General features: G+C 57.8%; 2 protein-coding genes across 2 annotated transcripts in view; one reads left to right on the forward strand and one right to left on the reverse strand.

Moving 5' to 3' along the window:
* The window catches only part of LOC102023665 (proline-rich protein 2-like), a 1,550-nt gene extending 905 nt beyond the window's left edge, over positions 1-645 (reverse strand). Inside the window, exon 1 of the mRNA XM_005375993.1 lies at positions 20-645. Within this exon, the coding sequence (XP_005376050.1) occupies positions 20-645 (626 nt within the window). The remainder of the gene's footprint in view (positions 1-19) is intronic.
* Positions 646-4,928: 4,283 nt separating this feature from the next.
* The window catches only part of Adarb1 (adenosine deaminase, RNA-specific, B1), a gene marked incomplete at its 5' end in the record, with an annotated part of 76,561 nt that continues 57,484 nt past the window's right edge, over positions 4,929-24,005 (forward strand). Inside the window, 2 exon segments of the mRNA XM_005375908.2 lie at positions 4,929-5,056; positions 17,686-17,766. Of these exon segments, the coding sequence (XP_005375965.1) occupies positions 17,733-17,766 (34 nt within the window).

Consider the following 24,005-nt stretch of genomic DNA (forward strand, 5'->3'; position numbering starts at 1 on the left):
GGCGGGGAGGAGGCTGCGCCCGGGCTGGTCCGCATCCGCGTGGGAGCGCAGCGCTGGGGAGAGCGCGCCGGGGGAGCGGAGCTGCGGCCGGGGGAGCGGAGCTGCGGCCGGGTAGAGGAGCTGCACCCCCCGGAGGAGAGGCTGCGCCCGCGAAGGGGTCCCTGGGCCCAGGAGGAGAGGCTGCGCCCCTGGGGTGAAGCTGCGGCCCCGGTTGGAGACGCCGCGACCCGGGGAGGGCGGTGCGCCCGGGAATAGGCGACTGTGTCCCCAGGACAGGCTGCACCGCGGGGAGGGGACGTTGCGCTCCTGGGAGGGAGCCGGTGCCTCCGGGACCCGCACGCCCGCGTCCCTCCTGGGCGCAGGGTCCGCGCTAGACGCCGTGTGGCGCCGCCGGGCCGGAGGTCCCCGCGGTGCCATCCGGGCGGCGGGCCGGGTGCGGTGACGCGCTCGCGCGGGCTGCAGGAGGATGACTGCGTGGTGGCGGTGCGCGAGGAACGCGTCAGATGGGCCGGGGACGCGGCCGTGCGGGGCCCTTGCCTGGCTAGGAACCTGGCGTGAGTCCGGCGGGGTTTGGCGTGGGAGCCCGCCCCGGCGTCTGGTTGGCGGTCGTGTCTTTGCCAGCAGGTCTTGGTGGTCCCTTCCCATGGAGGCCACCGCTGCGTGCCATTTAGGAAGTGCGACGAAAAGTGGTCCTGATGCCAAACTTGCTTCTGTACTCGTAGCGCCCTAACGTGACAATGGCCCGGCAGTTTTATGTTGGAATGTGCGTGTCACCCTCTCCGATCCCCTGTGCCTTGCTGTGGTGGTGTCCCTGTGGAACGTGCCACCCGAGCTGCAGCTCCACACTCCCGCTATTTAGAGAGCAGTTCGGGGCTGTGGAGAAGCGAGCTGTCTCATATCCCGGCTTTTCTTGGGGCTGAGATGGCTTTACTCTCCTGCTTGCTGCCTTTTCTTGGGGCTGGGATGGCTTTACCCTTCCTGCTTGCTGCGGTTTGCCGGAGGGAAAGGTCAACTGGTACAGCCTCTCCCGGCCTGGGAGAACGAACCGTCCCCGGGTGCAGGGTTGCCGGAGGGCAGGCAGGATCCATGCATGGACACCCACAGCGGGGCTTGATAAATATTGGAGGAGACATGCCAGCCAGCGGGGCACTGTGGTCGCGGTAGGGTGGGGGTGAGCGCAAGCATCTCAAAGGAACGCACTGTCCAGGAGCAGTGTCTGTTGGATGTCAGGGCTCCTGGGAACCAACCAGGTGCGTTCAGCCACCTCCCTGCGGTGGAGTTTGAGGCTCTGGCTGGAAGGAAAAGGCGGCCTTTCTGCAGGGCAGTGGTGGGGAGAGTAGGCATCGCTGAGAGACCGATGACACATGTGTCTCTGCCATCTGCTCGTGAGGCCCAGGCGGGAGGATCAGCTGCCAAGCGATAGCCCTGTCCGCCTAGCACACCCTGGCTTCCTGGCAGTTCACTTCTCATGCACGGACATGTGCATTTCGTGTGCATGTGAAGCACCTGGACTGTGTTGAGCTTTTTGGAAGAGGAAAATGCTTTAAACTTACCTTTGCCAGTGAATAGGCTGAGGCTGGCCGGACTTACTTGATGAGGACCGCTCTTTGGCTTGTCATGTGCTGGGCCCTTCCGTGGGATGCAGTGCCCAATGTGCAGGCTTCAAAACACTACTGGCAGTTTGTTTTTTTCGTCACCTTGTGGCATTCAATTTTTAAAAGAAAAATCCAACTTTAGTTATCAAAATTATAAAAAGTTTGCTTATAGACTTAAAAAAATGAGCAGGCACAAAGTGTGTTCAAAAAGGGCACAAACACGGACAGCTTCATTCCCACCTGGTTCACCCCACCCGGGGCCCAGGCCCCTCCAGCTGCTGCTGGTGACCGATCCCGCAGTAGTACGTGCGCCTCCCGCGTCCACAGTGGCAGACACGCTTCGAAGTGGCTTTCTACCTCTCCTTTCACGGTGCTGCACAGCATGTTCTCCTGCACGGGTGCAGGCGAGACCTTGTTGTAACTTTTCATTATTGAAATCTCTTAACTGTAAGTCTTGGTTAAGAACTGGATCTTACTCCCTTGAACTCTGTGATTAGCTGTCAGTACACAGGACCAAAGCGTGTTATTTAAATAGATAGGAGGTAGTTGGAAAACACCCACTCACCAGTAGTTAATCAGTGAGCTTATACGTTTACTGGCCTGTAAAAAAAAAAAACAAACTAAAAGTAATCGAGCTTGTTATGAAGCCAGAAAGTTAGAGCGGTCCAGTTGTCTTGGGAAACTTTTGGGTCTCTGCAGCAGCTTTCTAAAGTCCGCAGTTTGGTGAGCTGCTTTAAGAAAACCCCTGCTCAAGAAGTTCATAATAAGTGAGAGAGGGAAGCAAAGCGTGAGCCTTTCCCCTCATGCTGCACATGCCGTCGTGACAGTTTCTTCCTTGTCTGTCCTGAGCTGTGGGATGTTTGAACTTTTTCCTTCCTTCTGGTGTTCCTGAATAGATAGAATTTATTTCAGATGATTTCGGTAAGAAGTATTTCACCTATGTAGTATTTCTCCTCAGTAAGATTTTAGTTATTTTTTTTTTGCCTGTAATTATTGTGGCGCTTTAAATGGTGGTGCATCTCAGGGGTGTGGGCAGGGAGGGTGCGAAGCCAGCCCCGGGTCCACGCTGCCTCTGGGTGTAGTTTTGCCCCGCAGCTGACCTTGCAGGCCCAGAGCCATTGACATCAAGCTCTGACTGCTTGTGTTTCCCCTTTACAATTTGGTTGCTACTGCTTGGTGCTCACCCTCCGCAGGGTGCTGGTAAGCTGTTCCAGGAGGGTGCTAATGACTGGTTTCAGGTTTGATGGAGTGAAGATTAGGCGGAGAGGAAGGGCCGTGCAGGGAGCCCGTGGTGAAGCAAAGTGGGGACACTGCCCGCTCCAGGCCAGGGGGATCCGGGCCTGATCTTGTCTCTCTCCTCCTCTGGTTCCTGTAAGCCAGGTGCTGTTCTAGGTGCTGAGCTGTGGGTTGAGCCCAACGGGGGTGGGCAGTTCCTGCCTATGGGGTTCACTCCTTGGGGACCCAGGCCTGTGAATGGGACCCTGAGGCCCCAGGGGCCAGTAAAGCAGTGGAGGAGGCCAGCAGGTGGTGTGGGGCACGGTAGGAGCCTTCTGGCAGAGGAGGCACTGGAGACCCGTGCCCAGTGCCGTCCTCCACGGAGGCCCCAGAGGCCAGGGAGGCTGGGAAGTGGGGAGGACTGCCGGTCCCGGAGCACTTGGGCTGTGCCAGGGATTTAGACGTAATCCCAGGGTGATGGGCGGCCCCAGGAGGCTGCCTGCTGTCCCCCACTTCCTTTCAGAGTTTGAACACAGGAAAGAGGCCATAGGTGTCTCTTCGGAAGCCTCGCTCAGCTGTTAGGTTGTCAGGAGCGTGTGAGGTGCCCGGCCAGCTTAAATGCTTTATGTGTGCCCACTCATTTACTTCTCAGGACAGCCCAGAAGGTGGGTGTACTGCATTAGGGACACCTCGCACAGAGAGGGGGAGCCTCTTACCCAGGGTCACACAGTGAAGGGTGTGTGGGGGCTTGTGCCCTTCCCTCCTCCCAGCAGCAAGCTCTTCCCATCTCTCCTCTGTGGCAGGAAGCCAGGCAGGTCAGTGAGAGCCCCCTGGAGCCAGGTGACGACGCTGGATGACCACGCAGGGCCTCGCTGGGTGGAGGTGTGAGATCAGGTTCCTTGCTGTGTTCCAGCACACGCATGGTGCCAGTGTTTGTAAGCCGCACAGGTATTTTTTTGTCTACTAACAAAAGGAAAATGTTTCCAGTGAGCAGGCGACGCTGTGCTTTCACGTCACTCATGGTAGCGCTCGTTTGTCCTCATGAAAGGAGCTCAGGCTTGGGCACAGACTTTTAGGGTTACGTCACCCTTGCATTTTCATCAGGCAGGGAGATTGGAATGGGATGGAGTCATCGTGACCTTCTCTCACCTTTGGGATCCGATTCTTCCGAGTCAGCTTTCGCCTGGGGTCGATGCTGGTGCGGAGGGTGGGGAGTTGGGAAGGGCAGGGGTTTAGGGTTGGTCAGGGGAGCCTGGGAACGCCCTTGCGGTGGCCTCAGGGGCTCCCCCAAACAGCCTGGGGTGCGGGCTCGAGGCTAGCGTCCCCACTTACTGGGCACATTGCATGGTGGCCCTGTGCCTGTGCCTTCTGTCCACAGGTTGGGTTGCTGAGCGGAAACTTGTGTCTCGGAGTGTTGTGGAGTCGATAAACTGAGTTAAGGCAGGATGCTTAAAATAGTACCTGGCTACCAGGGTTTAGGGAGGTTTGCTTCGCTTTATTGTTTTTGTGATTAGTCATCTGCATGGAGACGTTTGGATACACACGGAGACTCAAGGTCAGGTTCGAGAAGACACTGGGCCAGATATGTAAATCTGGAGTCTCGCGTCTGGCCGGTGTCTGAGGCCACAGGCTGGGCAGAGGACAGATGGTGAGGACACACAGGGACTTCGGCAGGGGGTCTGCTGTGGACAGGGTCTGCTGGAGGAGGAGGGGGTGGGAGGCCTGTTGGCCAGGAGTCCGGGATGCGGGTGGGTGGAGTGTCTCCCCTCAGGCTTGAGGAGGGGCAGGCTGCGGGCAGCGCCAGTGGGGATGTGTGACCCATGGGAATGTTGTCCTGCGGGGACAGCTGAGGAGTCGCGGAGGCCGGCATGTGCACGCACGTTCCTGAGCAGAGAGCGACTGTCAGGAAGGCCCAGGGGAGGAAGGGGAAAGAGGCTCGGAGCGGAGGCCTCCCTTCACTCAAAGCATTTTGTACCAGCCCTTTAAAGGGGGACAGAAAACAAAATGTGACTTAGTGCTCAGCCCAGGAGGTCAGGAAGTGTGCCTGGGAGCGAGGGTCCAGTGTCTCACGGCTGACTGTGCTGGGAATGCTGCTTATTAATTCCTGTCTTTCTGAAGGCGTCCTGAGCGTGAGGAGAGGTTGGCATCCTCATCTACCCAGCCCAGCTCTGCCCAGAGGGCTGAGGCCCGATTGGCCTGCAGACCGTGCTCAGCACAGCCTTCAGACAGTGGCATCTCTTACCCGGGTGAGTCTGGGTTTGGGTGGTTTGTGGCTGTTGGATGCTTTGGATCTGAAGTTTCGAGGTGCCCCCTTCTTCCCTGCGCTCGGGGCACTGAGCTCCGCTCAGGCTGGGCTCTGCCGGCAGCCTGCTCTGCGTGTGTCCTTTGGGAGCCCAGGGACAGGGGCGGGGCTGCCTCTTGGGGTGAGCATTCCCTGAGGGGAGCCTGAGCAGACCTGCACCTGGAAAGTGCTGTCTGCAGGGAGGCTGAGGGGAGGTGGAGGGCGGCCCCGCACAAGGCCTGGCGTCCACAGTCCGGTGCACCCCCGAGAGGGTGACGTCAGGAGGGGCTGCACTGTCCTGGCAGAGGCCGGAGAGGCGTGTGACAGCTGCGGTACAGACGCTTTACGAAAGGATGGAGGAGGGCAGGGGTAGGATGGGCCCTGCTGGCCTTTGTGTAAGGCAGGGCGGAGGTGGTGAGCATAGGAGTGGGCTGTGGGGTTGCTCTGGTGAGGGGGACGGGAAGTGAGGGACTGCGGGGAAACGCTGGCTCAGCTTCTCTGCCGTCCACAACAGTTCCGTGGCTTCTGCGGCCCCGGAGGTGGTGGGATCTGTCCCTGCAAACAGGCAGCTCCAAAGTGGCCATCAGCATGGCGTCCCCTGAGGCAGCTCCATTCTGACGTCTCTCTGGACACACAGGCCCCTCAGGCTGAGGCTTTGTCCCCAAGACGGCCCTGCTTCAGACCCAGTTGCAAGTTTGGGGTTGCCATCACCCCTGCTTGGGCCCCCAGAACCCAGGGAGACACTTCCTGTGTTTGTCGACTTCCATCAGAGGACGCGGAAAGGGTGCACATAAGTGGCCGGATGGAAGAAGCACGGAGTGCAGTGTGGAGGGGCCGAGCCCACACCTCCCCGCTTCCCCCCGCAGCAGGAGAGCTGTGTGCTCCTCCAGCCCAGGCCAGGCAGAGCTCTCCGTGTCCCAGCCCTGTCCCGAGGGCTCTCTGGAGAGAGACTTCATTGCTGGCACAGTTGCTCATGGAGCAGATGGGGCCCTGCAGGGCCTTCCTTTCAGAGCCTCTGGGCTGCTGGGGTGGCTCTTCTCCTGGCTGAAATGGAGCTGCTCTCAGACGTGAGGGCAGAGCAAGGTGGGAGACCGGAGACTCCACCACCGCCTCGGGCAAGACAGGCTACTTCCTGTGGCTACTTCCTGCTTTAGGGAAGACTGACAGCAAGAAGAAAGTGGACAGACACCTGCACATGTGCAGATGACTTTCTCATCCTGTTGCAGGGGCAGGAGGGCTGTGGACCCTGCATCTGACGGCTGACTTGGAGAACAGGGGCCTGGGGTGGAGTCTCCGGCATGGACGTCACTGATGCCGGGTCAGGCACTGGGGTGTGACCTGCAGGGTGATTGTGTGTATTCCAGAGTCTGTGACAGTTCGTGATACAGTGGCCCACGTGTGGAAGCTTCCACTAGGCAGGATGGGTGCCTGTCCGGTCCTCCTGGTGCAGTTCTGACACGGTCCGGTGGAAGGTCTCGCAGGCCCTTCACAGACCAGGAGTCTAAGGCCAAGAGGCTCAGCGATTCCCGAGAAAGCTGGCTGATACTTTGCTCAGTCGTTAGGCGCTGAGCTAAGTAAGTTTACCCTTACTTGATCCTTGCGGTGGTCTCTGTGGCCTCTGCCACAGTCCTGCCATTGCTGCGAAGGCCCTCTTGCGGCTGCATCTTTCTTGCATGCTAGGTCCTGCAGTCCACCCAGCCCAGTCCAGCCTGTAGTGTGCCCGTCACCTCGCTGTCCCGTGGGCCCGGCCTTCCCGTCCCCTCCCCTGCTGCCCACACCCGTCCTGGCCGTGGCTGCCGCTGCCCCAGGCACAGGGCCGGCCCCCTCCGACTCCTTTGCCTGTCTGGTGCCCACCGCCCAGCGACCTCTGTCCCCCACACCCTTCCTCACTGTCCTCTGCCCAGTAGAGTGGGAGCCTCTGGAGGGCAGGGTGGCTCTGGATCCACGCTGGCGGCTTAGCACTGTGAACCCTCGCCGAGTGAGGAACGTCTTACTTCCGTGGGTGGTGAGCGTGGGGCCTGCGTGCGTGGAGCGCTGCTCTGCCTCTGCAACGCACGTGTGCGTTTCTCCTTGCCACGCTGCCCCCCGCTTCCCACCGTTCACGGTGAATCAGTCATATATTTATGCCCCATATGTCTGTGTTATCTCCAGACTTCCTTGCTTTTCTTTGTGGAACAGAAACATTTACAAAACATTTAAAATTGTTATAAAACCACGAAGTACAATACAGTAAATTAATCTGTTAAAACCGGGAGCTCCCATCCCGCGGAAACCCGCCCGGTCCCGCCAGCCTCCTCCTGCCCCTGTGGGGCGGGTATGGTTGCGTGGTTCCCCTCGGCGATGGGCCTGGCCGCGAGGTTAGGGTTAGGACTGCACTTGCTGGCAAAGATGAGGGCGCTTTGAATAATTCTGAGAGGTTTCAGGAAAAAGCAGCCAACGGGGTGGGAAAGATGAATGATTCTGCTGTGGAGGCTTCAAGGCATTAAAAATCAGAGGCAGTGCCGCTCACCAGCTGTTTGGGAGGGGGCAGACGGGAGCGAGCCCCCAAGTTGGGGAGCAGGGCTGGGTCAGCGCTGCACTGGAGGGCACAGCTCCTGGGACGCAAACGGAGCCGGGCTCTCGCAGGGAGGAGTGCCACGTCTGCCCTGCAGCCTCTGGGCACCAGGGTGTGGGCAGTGCTGGCTGTGGAGCCCAGTTGCGGTTCTGGGTGCAGCAGCAGCCACACAGTCCTGTCCTGGTGTCCTGTCACCTCCCCAGCTCTGTGGCTTTGCTAAGAGGTGGAGGAGGAAGGGGACTTAGGGTGCACACGGGCTTGGGGCAGGCTCTGTGGAGGTGGAGTTAGGGAAATGCGGACCCTGGGGCTAGGGTTGCCCCTTTCTGCCCTTGTTGGTGCTCGGGGACTGGGCCGTGTGTCTCTGTCTGGCTTGACCCGGCCTGCAGGCCTGGAGTTGATGTGACTAAGGATGATAGGTTGCTCCTCCTGGTTTAACGTTTCCAAGTTAGGAGCAGAGGTGGTTACAGCTCGACTTCTTCCCTCAGGGGTGACAGTTCAGCCAGTGTGGTAAGCCGGGGCTGCTGCCTGCTCGGGCGAGCCGGCTTCCTTGAGAAGAGGGCTTGTCCAGGGATGTCTGAGGGCTTCCTACCTGGTTGTCCCAGGGCCTTATCCTCCAACCAGGGCCACTGCTGCGGGGCCCTGAGGCCTTTTGTCTGGGTGCCTTCCCTTTTCAGGAGTGGATTCCACCAGTGTAGGATTGGGACCGAGCCTGGCGGCATGAGAGTGAGAGTGAGATGGAATTCTCATTTCTGCCCCGAGGAGCAGGTGCGCGTCTCTGAGGAGTGCCCAGATAGGAAAGGGGTTCCAGAGATGCTGGGGCACCCTACGTGACTCCAGCCCTGCATGAAAGGTGATGGAGAGTGAGTATTGATCTGCGTATCCCTCGGCTAGGCCTGAAGCTGGTCAGGAGGTGGCGTCCTTGGGCTGCCATTGGGGAGTAGAGATTTCTGTGTTGGTGTCGCGCTGCTTCAGTGGGAGTGAAACATTCACATCAAATGCACGTGCATCAGCCTTGTTAATTTTGAAACTGGGGGCCTCAGGGTGGGCAGCTCCCTGAAATGATAGGAAGAGGAACCGTTACCTGCCGCGGATCAGTCAGCTTTGCGTCAGGGTCGCAGTTTGCTTTGGTTAAGTACAGGGCTCTTCTGTGGAATTCTTGAGGGGATTATCTTTTCTTTCATAATACGCGGAGAATTTTTCATTAAAAACCTATCCAAAGTGCTCCAGAGCCTCGCGCAGTAGAGGTTTTGTTCACATTTCCAGTACCAAGAAAGCAGTGGCAAAGCAGGAATCCAGGCAGCGTTCACTGCAGGTTGATGCTGGTTTGGGGGTTGAGATGTGAGCTTTGCAGGAGTGAACCCTGGCATCTCAGAGCCGCTGCCACCTGGACTCCCAGACCCCGACCTAGATTCTACTGCCGCTGAAACCCTGTGAGGAAGACGCCCTTGCATAAAGTCTCGGCTGGCACTCGGATGTGCTCCCAGGAAGACCTCCACCGGAGTCAACTCCTTGGCTGTCCTTGGGCCCTGTGCCTCTGTGTCCCTGGGAGCAGAGACAGCGACTTTCCTCCTGGTTCCCGCCCCCCCCCCCCGCATTCCCTGTGCTGTGTCCCATGTGATGCAGATGAAAGAGCCACATGCTTGGTCACCCCAGGGGTCATGTCTGTCCTTTTGCCTCGTCCTGTGCACCGTGGCATGGGCTGAAGGAGACGTGTGAGGTGGGCCCAGGAGCCCAGCTCAACGAAAGCGAGGCTTTTCCTTCTCTTCTGCAGTGACTTTGAGCCGCGCGAAGGTGCGTGAAAGGTGCACAGGGATTCCCAGGACCCCTCAGCTGCGTGGGAAGTGGGCTGGGCAGTGCTGAGCATCCATGGTTGCACAGGTCTGCTTTGGACAGCGAGAGCCAGGCCTCGCCCTGCCCGGGAGGAAGTCACACGGGTGGTGCTGGGAGAGTTGGGTGTCCTTGTGACTGTGCTTGTGCAGCAATACAGAAGTGAGTGCAGATCCTTGTGGACACATGGAGGTGTCACCTGGCCTCGTCCTGGGGGAGCCTGGGAGCCACAGCCCCAGCAGCAGCAGGGAGACAGCGGGAGGGGAGGACAGGCGCAGGAAGGGCAGGAGTGCAGAGGGAGCCCCCGATGCCCGAGGCAGGAACAGTGGCATCTGCACGGTCCAGCAGGGACCCCCCTGCTGCTGGCATAAACAAACAGCTCAGTAGCAAGAAATAAACAGGGAGAAGGGACTTTCTCTCCGGTGGAAGAACGGGGGCACACTGGCTCACTGCCAGCAGACGCCTCAGGCCCTGTTCAAGGGTCCCAGGGTGCCGTCTCCCTGCCAGAGGTGCTAAGATTGTGGGGTGAAAGTGGGGGAGAAACAGGAGATTCCCCTCATCTCAGCACCTCCGCCCCAACTTGTTTATTTATTGAAGAGGGAAAAGCAGTAACTTTAGAGCAGAGGGCCCTGGGCAGTGAGGCTGACCGGTCGCCCGTGTGTGGCCCCGGTGTTCCCACGCAGCCTCACCAGGAGGGGGAAGGGAGAGACGGGGCAGCTGGGGCTCAGCCTGGGCGGGGATGAGTGGAGATGACTGCAGCTCAGCATGGGCGAGGTGTGGCGGGCGGCGCAGCAGCAGGGGCCCTCTCCTTTGTCCATCAGCCGCCAGTGCTGGCCTCTCAGGAGCCTGTGCCTTTCGTAGCCTGCGTCGAAGGTGTGCAGGAGGCTTTGTGCTCTTCCCAACCGACCGTGAGTCCGAAATTTCAGAATAAAAAGTGTGGAAGGCACAGTAGAGCACAAAGAGACGCTCAGAGCAGAGGTGGCCGCTGGTGGGGAGCAGCCCTGGCATCTGCGGACTGGACAGGGGGCTCTGATCGCTGTTGGTGGAGCCCTCCCTGAGCTCCCTGGAGACCTGCCTGCCTCTGCGGTCTGCACAGAGTGTTTCCCCTGGGGTCCCTGACCAGCCAGAGCACCCTCGCGCCATCCAGCCTCCAGCCTGTGGCCTCGGTGTGTCTGGCTGGTTTCCTAGCTCAGTGCCTTGGTCTTTGGACTTGGTTTCTTTCTTTGGTTTTCTTTCATTTTCCAAAGAGAAGTTTACATTTTTGGGTGGCCTGGGGACTCAGTCTTTTCCTTTGCCTCTTGAGTTTTGAGTCCCTTCCGGAACAGCCCCTCCACCCATCCGAGTCCTCTTCTTCCTGAGCTTCTCCTGGAGTTCAGACGGAGTCAGCTGATGGATCTGTGCAAATCAGCTTTGGGGCAGCTTGAGGTGGGCACTGCCTCTGCATGCTGATGGCTTTCTGGTCCTCTGCCAGCGCTGTCCGTGAGGGGAGGCTGCTGATGTCCTGTGCGGCTCATGTCCACGGCTTGTCCCTGTTCCCAGGGCCCTGGGTGGGGGTCCCATTGTGAGCACAGGGCCTCTTTCTGACCCGGCTGCTCCACCCTCGCTAACACTCTGGGGACACCAGCCAGTACAGGTGTGATGGTGAGGGGCACCGACCCCCACGCTGTGACGCTGCTGGAGTTGCCCTGCACTGACTCTTCACCTGGTCCTCTTCCTAGCTTGTTGTGAGCTTTTAAAAAATCGCCTTTGCTGTGAACAGCGTAGAACTTCCTGCTTCTCCTGGGGCGACCATGGTCCCCGCTCCAGTCTGTTAATACAGTGAACTTCAGGGTGGGTCTCCTGGTGCTAAATATCTCTGCACTCCGAGGAGAGCCATGTTTTTAACACTGCAATCTACACTTGCTGCTTATTTTAATACTTTTTCAAAATAAGTCTTTCCCTGCTGCCAGCCGCCAGCGACATCCTTTTTTGAGATACGGGTTTGTGGATTGCAAGCTAGACACGGTGGTGTAAATGACAGCTGCCTCTTGTGGGGAGGTGAGAAAAGCCCTCATCCTAGCATTGCCAGTTCCTGTGGTGTAAATATTACCCTACCCCAGGGTGCAGTCAGCTGGTTGACAGGATCCCTGAAAGTGTGGCGCTTGTCCCCAGTGAGCAGGTCGGCGCTGGCGCCTGTGCAGTGGCTTCCTGTCTGCTCTCGTGTGACATCACCGGGAGTGTGATGGTCACCAGGGTTCACCCCAGCCCAGGTGACCTGTGCTGACCTCTGCCATCGGGGCGTCCTCATTTGTGGCATTTATCTCCAGGTCACTCTTGCTTTCTCCTCCGCTCGCAGCCCTGCGTTTCCTGAGAGCTGCCGTGCCTGCCTGGTGCGGAAATAGAAAAGCATGGTGGTTGAGAGGACTTTTCCTGGGGAGGTGGAGCCCACGGCCCCACCACTGTCACGGCCCTGATCTGGATAGAACGCCGTGTAAAGTCACGGTGACGGCTCCCTTTAGCATGAAGTGTGGTCCTAATCCGTGCAGCTCGTTCCTTAGCATTAGCAGGACCTCCTGTCATCCATTGTGTTGACTGGACAGAGTTTTTTGGGCCCGTCTGCTCCCCTCTCCGCCCCACGGCTTTGGGTGTTGCTGTTTCAATCTTTTGCAAAATTAAGTCATCTCTAATTTAAACATCAGTGCTTTATTTTAATAAGAGAAAACGGCTCTACTGTATTTACTCAGAACAGCTTACAAGACCCTGGAGCTCAATTCTCTCTTCCTCAGTTTCTAGTGCGGTGTGGTCGGCCTGGGACTGCTGCTGAGGGGGGCCCACACTGAGGCCCTCACAGCTTCGTGTTCGCTGGCTTCCTGGTCCTCACGACAGTCTCCCCGGCTGGGGAAGGGGTGAGGTCTCTCCCCACGTTCGCTCCACTCCGTCACGGCTGGTAGATGAAGAGGACTCTAACCATGAACATGGCCGGAGCAGTTTTACATGTTTTGCTTTTTTTGTACTGTTATGCCTGGGACTTTAATCTTCCAGGTAATGCTTGGGAAGAGCAAGTCTTCGTCTGGATGCTGAGTTCTAGTTTTCCTTTGGAGCCCTCCTCCAAAGCTGTCTTCCCGGCAGCCCTGCACCTGTTGGGTCTCCAGATGGCTATGATGTGGCTGCCTGATGACCCACACCGGCTGTGTCGGGGCACAGGAACACGTGTTCACAGTTAGGGAATACCCCAAAACACTGCGCCAAGGTGCACAGAGCCAGGGAGGGTGTTTGTAGCGCAGCTCTTCGCTTGAATAAAGACACAAAGGTTGTCTCAGTGAAGGCTTCTGTTCCCACAGGTAAGCTGTGGACCTCGCACATCAGGGCAGAGCACAGGTAGGACCTGGAGATGCCACCCTAGCATCACCCGCCCTTTCTAGGGTGGAGGGCGCCTTGGTCCTGCCTCTGCTGCCTGGAGCTCTGTGAGCTGGTCCAGGACCCCCTCCCCCAGCTTACACAATAGGAACAATGGGAATCAGGAAATTGAGGCTCTAAAATAAGCTCTCCAGCGTGGCTCCGAGGAAGGAAGCAGCCCAGCCACCCCCAGTCCTCCACGCTAGTCCTCACGCCATCACGTCCCTTGTCCTTGGCCTGAGCTCAGGGGGATGGTGGCACTGTGCTTCCGGTCCACTTTCCTCAGCTTCCGGGGTGCACCAGTTCTCCCAGGACCCATCAACCTGAGGGCTGCACCCTTCAGAGCTCCCCCTGCAGGCCCAGGCCCATCAGCCCTTGCCCTGCCGCTGACGCATTGGTCCGGGAAGGGCGCCTGCTCTCAGCGAGTGACTCATCTTGTGCGTGAGCCTGCACTTGATCACAGCGTTTCTAGTTGACAGTGTTTTTACAGGTAGATTCTTAATTTTAAGGTTCTCTTTCATAAGTGGTTTTCTGGTGATTTTGTAAAGTGAGGTTCTTTTGAGAAATAAAATATGTCAAATTATTTGTCCAAAAATATGTGAAAACCAGGTTTTACGACTCAGTGCAGTGGGTTTAAAACAGTATTTGCCCTGTGTTTTGGGCCTGGCTGAGGACGTGTCCTCCCGGCTCTGGCTGGGTGCGTGCCAGTGTCTGTCACTGAGCCTCAAGGGCTTCCCGAGCGTCCTGAGCTCCCCTTGGACCCAGAAGGAAGAGTGCTGCCTGAAGTCACCTTTCAGATAAACATTCTTGAAAGCTGTGATGAGTTCCCCAGGATGCTTTTGGGTGACAGGTTTGGGGGATGGATTTTGGGTGTTGGCCCCTGCCCCGCTGGCCTAGTGATGTGTGTGTGTGTGTGTTTGTGTGTGTGTGTGTGTGTGTGTGTGCACTTTGCCCTGGGCTGTGCCCACACCACCTCCCTGCACCCCTGGCAGCGGCGCTGGTACCTCTGAGCTCACAGAGCCAGTCCCTCCCACCTGCCTTCTTGCTGTGGGTGGGCTAGCATGGAGACAGTGAGATGGGCCTCTTTCATGGGTGTGCCTGGTGACACAGATGTGTGTCCTGTAGTCACACAAACAGGCCCTGCCTCAGAGCACTGCACCTCTGCTGACTGCCGAAGTCTCCTCCTCCTCCTCCTCAGCCCCTCTGCTCTGGTCCTGGCCCCCCATCCCTGTGAAGGGCTTATCAATCGCTGATGACCTGTCCCCTGTCAAGGTCAGTGCCCAGTGTTCCACCTCTGTTTTGCCCATTGTCTTGGCAGGACTGGTGGCCTCTGTCTCCTCCTGTGCCAATGAGGGAGGATGAACTTCAGGACATGGCCCCCATCTGGGGTGCCCTTCACCATTGTGAAAGTGTCGGGATCTCCTTGCGAGCAGGGGAGGAGTAGCATGTGTGGAACCCACACATCTGTCCTGAGTGCTGGGTATGTGCATGTTGGTCTTACAGACCACTGGAGGGAACACTGCCACCTACAGGGTCCAAGGAGGAGGAGGAAGTCATGGATGGTTTGTGGCTGATGCTAAAGTACATATTTTGTATTTGTTTAGTGTTATCTCCTTTTGATTTCCTGTCTATTTGTATAAGACCATTTTTAATTTATTGGCAGTAATTATGCAAGCAGTTTAGGCATTTTTTTGGAGCCACTTCTTGCAGTGGGCCAACCCAACCAGCATCCAGGAAGAGAAGCATTTTTGGGGGGGGCTGTGGTCAGAAGGAGGGATGTGAATGGCCTTGCACTATCTTGGATGGCCTTGGATTGCTTTGGGTGGTCTTGGATGATGTTGGGGTTGTCTTGGGTGATCTTGGATGGCTTTGGGGTGTTCTTGAACAATCTTGAATGATCTTGAATGGCCACAGATGGCCTTGGGTGGTGTTGAGAGTGACCTTGGGGAGTCTTGGATAGTTTGGGTGGTGTTGAGTAGTTTTGGGCAATCTTGGGTGGCTTTGTGCAGCCTTGAGTGACCTCAGATGGCCTTGCGTGGTCTTTCATGGCCCTGGGTAGCTTTGGGCAGCTTTGAGGAGGTTTAGATGGCCATGGTGGTTTGTTTGTGAGCTGGCTGTAGAAGCTGTGTGTGGAAGTGCTTAGTTTGGTTTGAAGGTTATACTTGGATGGGTACAGTCACTTCTGTGAAGAGTTCGATAGAGTTTGGTGTTGTAAGTTTGGGTTCTGGGGTTGTAGTGGGGGCCTGTGAAGTAGCTGGGCTGGTGGAGGTGGAGGCTATTGCCCACTGTACATGTTTCCCCAGGGCCCTGAAGTAGGTTAGATGCCAGGAAAGAAGACAGAACAGTCAGGTCAGTGGGGTCAGGGCAGGGTCAGGCCCTCCCGTAGCTCAGAGATACAAGGAATTGTGGGCGGAACAAGAGCACTCAGACCTGGTGAGGAGAGGACTCAGGTTGTAGATGAAACCTGCACTTGCTGCACTGACCTCCAGCAGAGGTGAGGTGCAGAACCAGACAGCCGAGGCCGGGGTGTGTCAGGAGTGGCAGGGGAGTTTCAGGGCCTAGGGCTTTGCTGGCCACTCCTGGGAGCCCACAGCGCCGCAGACTTGCTTGCTGCCTCCTTCTAGCCTCCTGCGGGGCTCACCTGAGGAGCCAGCTCCACCTGCTCTTCCAGGTCTTGGAGCAGGCTCTGCTGACAGGAGCAGAAGGTTGCCTTCTCCCAGGTGGAAATGGTCTTGGTGAAGCCCAGGTTCTGAACGTGGCTCTGGAGGCGATGCCCTCTCGGGGCTCGTGTGGGGTGAGGCGGAGGACTTGGCTTTCTTCCTCGGGGCTCCTGGGTTGCATTCTGGAAGCGTTTTGATGTCTGACTGCGGTTTTGATGTTCGGAGGGGCCTGGGTTTCACCGTGGCCTCTCAGGGAAGGAGATGGAAGCCTGCGTTCTGTTTTCTCACACTGCTTCCGACTCATCCCCGTCTACTCCCTCTCAGCTGCAGAGGTTCTCAGGTCTCAGTTAATTGATTATATTTTAAATGAGTCAGACTGTACGAGCTGGCTCTCGGGAAATATTGAGCTATCGTGAGTGTTGCCGAGATGGAAGCCCGACACCGTGTCGTCTTTATGCTCTCTATTAAATGCTCTCCATACAGATCTATCCTATCCCTCGAGTCCTCGGGGATGTGTTCCTCGATGCCGCCTGGGTTTCTGAAACGGTGCTGCCCTGGGCCCCGTGGGTGCCGTGCTTCTCCTGTACACACTTGTATAGAAGTTCACTTTATAAATTAGACACAGCGAGCGATTAACAACAGCTAATATACTGACAACAACTAATAGAGCAGAGCACTTGCCGGCCCACTGCGAGGACAGTGATGTGACTGTGGTCCCTTTTTCTGCCAGTCCCCGATGGCATCCTGCTCACCCTTCTCTGGATGACTCCGGGGGTGCAGCGCCTGCATGACAGGATGCACTGAGGGGAGGGCCACGGCGTGGGCACATAGTGCCAGCCACTGTCACGAGCGCAGCACAGTCTGCTGACAGCTGGGGCGGCAGGTCCAGGTTGGACGTGTGGACAGAGGAACAGCTCCCCTCCAGGCGGGGCGGAGTCAGACAGCTCGAGGTTTCTTCCTGCTGCTCGCTGTGGTACCCAGGTGAAAAGTGGTTTATTTCTGGACCTTTTCACTAATATTGCCAGGCTGTGGTTGACCTGGGCTGGCTGAGGCCATGGGAAGGGAGGCCGTGGATAAGGGAGACTGAAGTGGGAGTGGATTTCTGAGAATGTGGATAATTCAGGAACTGACTTTCTTTATGAAAATGCACTGGGGCCAGGGAAACCGGCCCACAGGACAGGGCGCTCCTGCCTGCAGAAAGGCCAGGAGTCTGCTCTGCCTGGCCCGGGATTCCGGACCTGGTGAGGGTTTTCTCTATTGTCTGCCTGTGTCTGGGAATCTTGGTGAAGTCAGCTCCGTGCTTTTCCACCCCTGTGGTTGGCAGCCCTGTTGCCTCGTGCTGGGAAGCAGCAGTAAAGGGCTCTGGACGGTCTGGGGGAGGGGAATTCTGGGGGATGTCGTGCATGGTTCCCCGCTTGGTGAAGTTGTTCTTGGGTTCTCAGCTGTTACCATAGGACTTAAGGCTCTCGCAGCTCCCTGCTTGTTTCTGTTTCTCTTCCCCAGGGTGTGAATTCCTCTCTTTCCTTTTATTGTAGTTGCGTCCTGGAACAGGCTTATTAAATTCCACCGCAGGTTTTACAAAGAGCCCACTCTGTGCCTGCCTGCGGTGCGTGCGGAGTTTACAGCCCTTTCTGATCATTAGCAAAACCCTGTGTTCAGTGCGGTGGAGGTGTGCGCAGCGCTGCGCTCTGAACCGTTAATCCGCGTGCTCCGGTGAATGGGTGGAGCGCGCACGGAGCGCCATGGGTGTGACGTGAAGGTGGAGCCTGGCCCCCGACTCGCCGGTCTGCGTATCCACCGTCGCTTCTCCGAGGCCACCCTCAGCACCGGCCCAGCCAGAAGGACACACATAGCCGACTTCAGGGTTCTGACTCTGCGTCTCAGTCCTGAGGAACTTGGGGATTTGTCAAAACAACCCATTAACAGAAGATGAATTTCCCCAACAACTCTAAAATACTTGGGCCCACTTCACTTCTACAAACTGCGCTCAGAGATGTCAGTGACACGCAGGGGCCCGGGCTGGGGAGGTGCGCAGGAAAACACACAGTAGCTGAGGGTGAAATGGGTGTACAGTTACAGGAATGCTAGAGTAACAGCATGACTCAGACGTGGGGTTTCCTCATTTGAAATTCTAATAAAAAAAGACGTTCAGGAGTGTAAACATCTGTCTCTTTTCAGGACTTGAAACCTCAGTCATTCAAGCCCCAGATGGAAGTTCTTTCTCTATGAGCCGAGCCTCTCGCGCCGAGAGGCAGGAAGGTAAGGAGGGTGCTGGGGTGGGAATAGCAGGATGCACTTGGGGCTGCTGATGTGGGGACCCAGGCAGGAGCCAGGGCACGGAGCCCAGCGCTGAGAATCATCACGCAGGGCCCCAAGTGCGCCCACAGCCGGGCTGCGTGAAGCACAAGAGCAACAGGAGCATAGAGTGTGGGGCAGGAGAAGGAGCACTGCCGAGGGGGACGTGAACCCCAGGCCCAGAGCCAGTCACGCAGGGTCCTGCAGGGGGCGCTGTGGTCTCCGTGCTGCCTGGCACTGTGTCTTGTGGCTGTCGTGTAGGAAGCTCAGACCCCGAAGCAAGGTAGAAATAACCTAGATAATAAAAGGGTACCCCAAGGTAGCAGAAGTTCAAAATTAGTATGCAAACATCAATAGTAATTTTCATACATGAAAAAAACCCATTAAGAAGGTGTTACAGACGAAAGAACCCCATTAACAATGGCAGCAGCAGAGACAGAGTACTTAGGGACGAACGTAATAAGATCTGCTCAAGCCCTAAATGAGAGAAGCACTGGAGAGGACACAGAAGTGGCCCCGGCTCGGTTCGACTGTCCCGGCAGCATGAGCATGTCAGCGCTAGGTTAGCGTACAAGTCGGATGTGACGCCGGGCAACGATGAAAGCAGCAAGAGCCAGTGTTTTTGGTGTGCCGGTCATGTTGATTCTAAAATTGAAATAGAAACCCAAACAAGCGTGAATACAGAGACAACTTGGAAAGAGCTCGGGAGAGGGGAGCAGCCCTCCCAGATGTCAGGACACAGCACCAGCCCCTGGGGAAAACAGGGCCACAGGGCACCGTGTGACCGTGTCGGGTCAGCGAGGGCCACACGGATGACGGTGGCGCTGTCCTTGTTTGTGTCAGTAAACCCTCTTCTTCAACGCAGCAGACTCGCCTAACGGTCCTCTTCAGAAGCTCAGGGATCAGCCGAGACCTAGGCAGAAACCTGGTGTGTGATGAGGCGATGTTGCGGTTTTCTGGGGCAGAGGTGGTCATTCGTAATAAATGCTGCTGCCCAGTCAGGCACCATGGGTTCAGACCCCGCACCACGTACCGGAACAAGCCCCAAACAGGTGGAATGCGGCCTGTGAAAAAGCACAGCTGCACCAGTGTTAGAAACATGGGCGAGGAAGAAAAGCTTTTAAAGAACTAGAACTCAAAGCTCAGGGACAGCAAGAGGAGTGAATCTGACTACATCAAAAAACACTACGGGAAACCTCTCCTTTCCTCCAGCCCCGGCCCCTCCGCAGACTTGGGTTTGTTAAACGGGGCAGTGTTTCCTGCTGCCTCTGTGCGGTGCTCTGTTGGTTGCGGGTCTTGTAACGGGCCTGGAAGGCGTGTGATGCCAGGTAGAGGTGGAACCATGGAAGGGTGGCGTCCGGTCTGGCAGCTCTGGCCATGCCGGCCCCGTGTGAGTGACCTGCGCGGGGCCTGCAGAGACCGAGGGAGGGGACACGGCTCAGGGTCTGCTGTTTGCAGGTGCTGCTGGCTGGGGGTGGGCCGGGCCCGGTGTGCGGGTGCTGGTGACCCGGTGAGTCGCTCCCCTGCCTGCCACATCCCCTGTGCCTGTGCCTGTGCCATGTGCCTGGGGGTGCTGCTGGTTTTTCATGAATTCTTGTTTATCGTGTCAGAGCGGTTTCCTGTTTTGTAAGCTGCTTTCCAGTTACCTGAATTTTTAACGGTTCCATGGCATTTCCCTTTACGTGTCCATTGGAGGCAGCACGTGTCCCCGCCTGGTGCTGCGCCGTGGCTCACACTTTCACAGCTGCCCCGGTGCTGGCCCAGGAGAGAGCTGGTGTGACCCACGGCCTGGGGGAGGCACCCGTGTTGCTGAGCATGCGTGGCTGTGCCCCGTGCATGTACCAATTTTTTGGTCTTTTTGAGACAGGGTCTGGCTATGCAATTCAGGCTGTCCTTGAGCTCACTTTGTAGCCCAGAATGGTCTCCGACTCACAACAATCCTCCTGCCTCAGCCTCCCAAGTGCTGGGATTACAGGTGTGCGCCACTACACCCAGCGCGAATGTACCTCATTCCTTCTCAGCTTCCTGTTAGGCCATGTTTGGGGCACCTCTCCATATGCTTAGATTGTGGTTAGCACAAAAGCCCCCTCACACTGGCTGTAAGCAAAACAGGGTGTTTACTCCCGACATTTCCCCTTGCGATCCTGCAGCAGACAGTTGTGTCTGCACTGGTCGTCTGTGAGTGGCTGCAGCTGCACTGGGAGGAGGTCGCCTTCCTCTCCTGTGTTGCCGACATCGTGTGGAAAGCTGGGAGGCACTGACCGGCCGGTCCCAGGGTGAGCACGTGTGGTACCTGCAGCCTTGCTGTGAAAACACAGACCTCTTTCATTCTTAGCTGTCCCTTGTGCTCCGTGAGCTGGTGTGGGACATGAGAAGCTGCTTTTACTGTTTCCCTTACACTTTGCCCGTCCAGACTGAGGAGAAGACATGGGGTTCTCTTTCCCCTGTGCCGTCTCCTTTCCAGCTGACATGTTGACCCCACGGGGTGGCGTGGAGCTGGGACGTGCAGGGATCCCAGGATCGCCCTCTGTTCTGGCCCATGATTGCTGTTTCCTTGTTTTCTGCTAGTTTGAAAAACAGCCGCCTCGCTGCCAAGGGGCCTTGTGTTTCCAGGCTGCTGCGGGCCCGGTGCCCGAGAAGACCAGTTGTGACAGCGGACGGATGGGGCGGCAGGGGCTGCTTCGCCGCCTCTTGTTTGTTTACTGTTCCCTTCCTAGGAGTGGAGCTGGGTGATTGCTGCTGACAGGCGTCCTTTCCTTCCTGGGGGAGGCGGCTCCTCGCAGCGGCCGTTTGGGGAATAGCCCTGATTATGGATTCGCAGCATTCCCTCGGCAAGTTCTGGTGCTTGGAGCACAAGGCGTTCTGTGTCCCTCTGGCTTTTCGAGTCACTCTTGCTGTCAAGGTTCATTTTACCTTATCGGTGTCACTGTCACCTGTATTTGAAAGTCACAAACCCTAAACGTAGGCCTTAAATCACATCCTCGACAGCGTGGTGAGGGCCAGGCTCAGTGTCGCCTCGCGAAGGCTCCGGGCATCTCTGCCCACGCTGCTTTAGCCTTCTCTGTCCCCTAGGGTCTGGGGCCCTCCCCTGCCGCCACGCTCCTCCAACACTTCCTGCCTCTTTGGCTCGTTAATCTTTACTTCGTCGGCCTTGGCTGGGAGGAGCCGTGTATCAGCTCTGGAGTGGGAAGAACCAGGGAGTAGCTGCTTGGGCTCGCTGCGTCCTCTGACTAGCGCCGGCCAGGGCTTCGGGGCCAGGGCAGCTGCCGAACGTGGTCTCAGGCAGCCCTGTGTGCCCTGTGTCTGGACTCCCGAGTCTTTGGTGAAAACGTCCTGTGTCTCCAAGTTTCTTTGACAAGATCCTTCCACGCAGCTCAGCCTGGGATGCAGCTTGCTGTTGCTTGCGGCCGTGTCAGTGCGGGGAGGCCTTGCTCTTCAGGCACCGTGCTGGAAAGTGGCTGCCTGACAATTCTCGGTTCTCTGTCCAGGCAGCCTTGGGACAGACTGCAGCTGCGGGAGTGGCTCCCTGAGCGCGTAGCATCACCTGGTGCCGCGGTGGCACGCGCCGCTCGCCTGTGTTCCTTACGCAGGGTGACCGCTTGCTGCCGTGTGCAACCCTGTGACACGTGCTGTCTCAGACAGGATGCAGTGCCTGGCCGCGATGCTGCGCTGTGGCCGGCACTGGTGTTTACTGACCTGCATTTGCACTGCTGTGTTGGAGCGCCTCCCTCCACATCCATAGGAAGAGTCCTCTGGAGCATGACGCAGTCCCAGCCTGGTCACCCCACACTCGCCCATCTTGGTGGTGTCTTCATCTTAAGCTTGACTGGTCTCGTGCAGTTTCGCGCATTGTGGCCTGAGGAGCAGCGGGCTACGTCCTGTGTGTGCACCGCGCAGCGTGGCCGTGGTGCGTGACTGTCAGTGCACGTGTCTGAGGGACAGCAAGGAGATCACCCTGTCACGTTGCCGGGGGCCGATCCATGGGAGAGCAGCGGGGATGGCCGAGGCCCTGCTCCTGTGGACGCCAGCCTTACTCTCTGGGAGAGCACTCTCCTTGACCTGTTGGTGCTGCAGTGGCACAGCCCTTCCTGGGTGAGCGCTGCATGTTGAGTTGGAGACTCCAGTCCCCGGAGTGCACGGTGCGCAGCCTGCACCTCCTGCCCCCCTTCCAGTCAGCGCTACAGTTTGTGCTCGTCAGGGCAGTCAGCAAACACAGCCTCTGGCTGTTACTTGTCTGTGTTGTATTTTTAGTTATGTTGGTGAGGTTAAAACATTTGTAGTCTCCTTTTCATCTGTCATTAGTCTTTCTTTCCCTACAAGCTTAACCTAAAAATTTCTCCACAAAGAAAGCCGCATTTACACCATCGTGACAATGTACATGTGCCTCACCACGGATCAGGTGCACGGACTGCAGTTCCACACCACGGAGCCCCGTCGGCCGAGGGGAACGTTCACATGGAAACTCCGTGTCTCCTCCGGTTTCCGTGCTGCTTCTGGCTGCATACGTTGCCATGGTTTCCCGGCCTCACGATGTCTGTTTCTGGGCTCTATTTCTGTTTGCTGGAGCATCTCCTTGATCAGTTCCTCTGTGGAGCCGCGGCCCGCCGGCCCCGCGGGTCTCTGCGTGGAGTTCAGACCGCTGGTGCCCTTCTCCATTCTTGAGCCGTGCTCGCTGGGCCTGGAATGCTAGGTCCCTTTCATCCTCCTTTGAGCCAGGAAAATCTGCACTGTCACCTCCGGGGTGGGTGTTGCAGATGAGAAGCTGGGTGTCAGTGTGACCCTCCTTGTGGGTCAGCTTCTCCCCCGACGAGGCCCCTTTGTCCTCCAGTGCTGACAGTTGGGTTCCTCCTTGGTCTGTGCCCGCGCCTGTTTTCTGTCCTGGCCCAGGTGCCCATTCTGGCGGCAGCCCCACCCTGTGGCCGACGCCTTCCTGGGAGGACCCTTCTCCTGGGCTGTCTGGTCACCTGGTCCCTGCTGACCCAAGCCTTGCAGCTCTCAGGCTGCCCCTGTTGGGATTTCCAGCGCTGCTGTGGTCTGCTGACTGCCATAGAAGCCTCTTCTGACATTGATGTTTGGTCACTGCCTTTGTCACTGCCTGGATCAGAGCCTTTGGGTCGGGCCTGAAGAACGAAGGTTCCAGGCCTCGAACCCCTTGCATGGTGGCCGCGTGCTGCCCAGTGGAAATGTCACCACACACCACCAAAGGATGGGGAGAAGCGGTGCCGGCCAGGCCCTGTGACCGAGCAGCATATATAGATCTGCTGTGAGGCGTGTTGTGCTCTTAGGTGTCGTTTCGTATCATGTAAGAATGCTCCGGACAGGAAAAATAGCTGGGCGTTCGTTACGCTCCCCTCGACGGCTGCGGCCCGGTGTTAGCACGTCTCCCCCAGACATGGTGTCCCTGCCTCTGCAGAGGGGCACGCCCTGCCGCTGGGTCATACAGGGGAGGAGGGGTGATGCAAGAACTAGGGCTGGCGAAAGCGGTCGGGGTGACCCGCCGCCCGTGTCGGTCATGTGGAAGCAGGCGCACAGGCTGGCACTGACCCACGCGGCTCCTCCAGGCCTCCGTGGAGGTCCCCTGTTCCAGCAGTCGGGACATGAGTCTGCCGTGGCCCTCTCCCTCCCCTCCGTGTTCCCACTCGCTCCGAGCTCCTTCCCCTCTCTGCACCACTCCTCTTCCAGGTCGCCGGCCCTCTCCCTCCCTTCCTCACCCCACGCACACTGTGCCTCTGTTGCTCCCCGCGGCAGGGTGAGCTGCCCTCGGTGAGCCTTGGCACGGCTGGTCCCGCCCGGCTGGCCTGCTCTGTCGCTGGACTGTCACTGCAGACTGCACCCTGCGCCTGGGCTCAGTTTCTGGCACACCCCTCTGTGAGATCCCTGTGCACCCGAGAACACACTTGTGATGGGGCAGCTTTAATCACAGCTCTTGTGCCCACTGCCTGGCAAAAAGGAGCAGCTACTGCCCTCCCCCCCCGAGCATCCTCCTGCTCCCTTAACGGCAGCCCTGTGTGTGGACAGGCACTGCCACCCGAGGGCTTGGCCTCCTCGTCCTGCGTACGCCCTCACCCCACGCTGCGCTGCCAGCCTTGCCGAGCACGACCTTCGGGTCCTGCTCCTCAGAGGCCCCCTTGCCAGGCAGATCGCTCACGCTTACTCTCATTTTGGAGCCCTTCTGATTGTGACGGCCCGGCCCAGTCCGCGCA

This window comes from Chinchilla lanigera, unplaced genomic scaffold (assembly GCF_000276665.1).
Source record: "Chinchilla lanigera isolate Chin_1 unplaced genomic scaffold, ChiLan1.0 scaffold00006, whole genome shotgun sequence".
NCBI classification, from domain to species: Eukaryota; Metazoa; Chordata; class Mammalia; order Rodentia; family Chinchillidae; genus Chinchilla; species Chinchilla lanigera.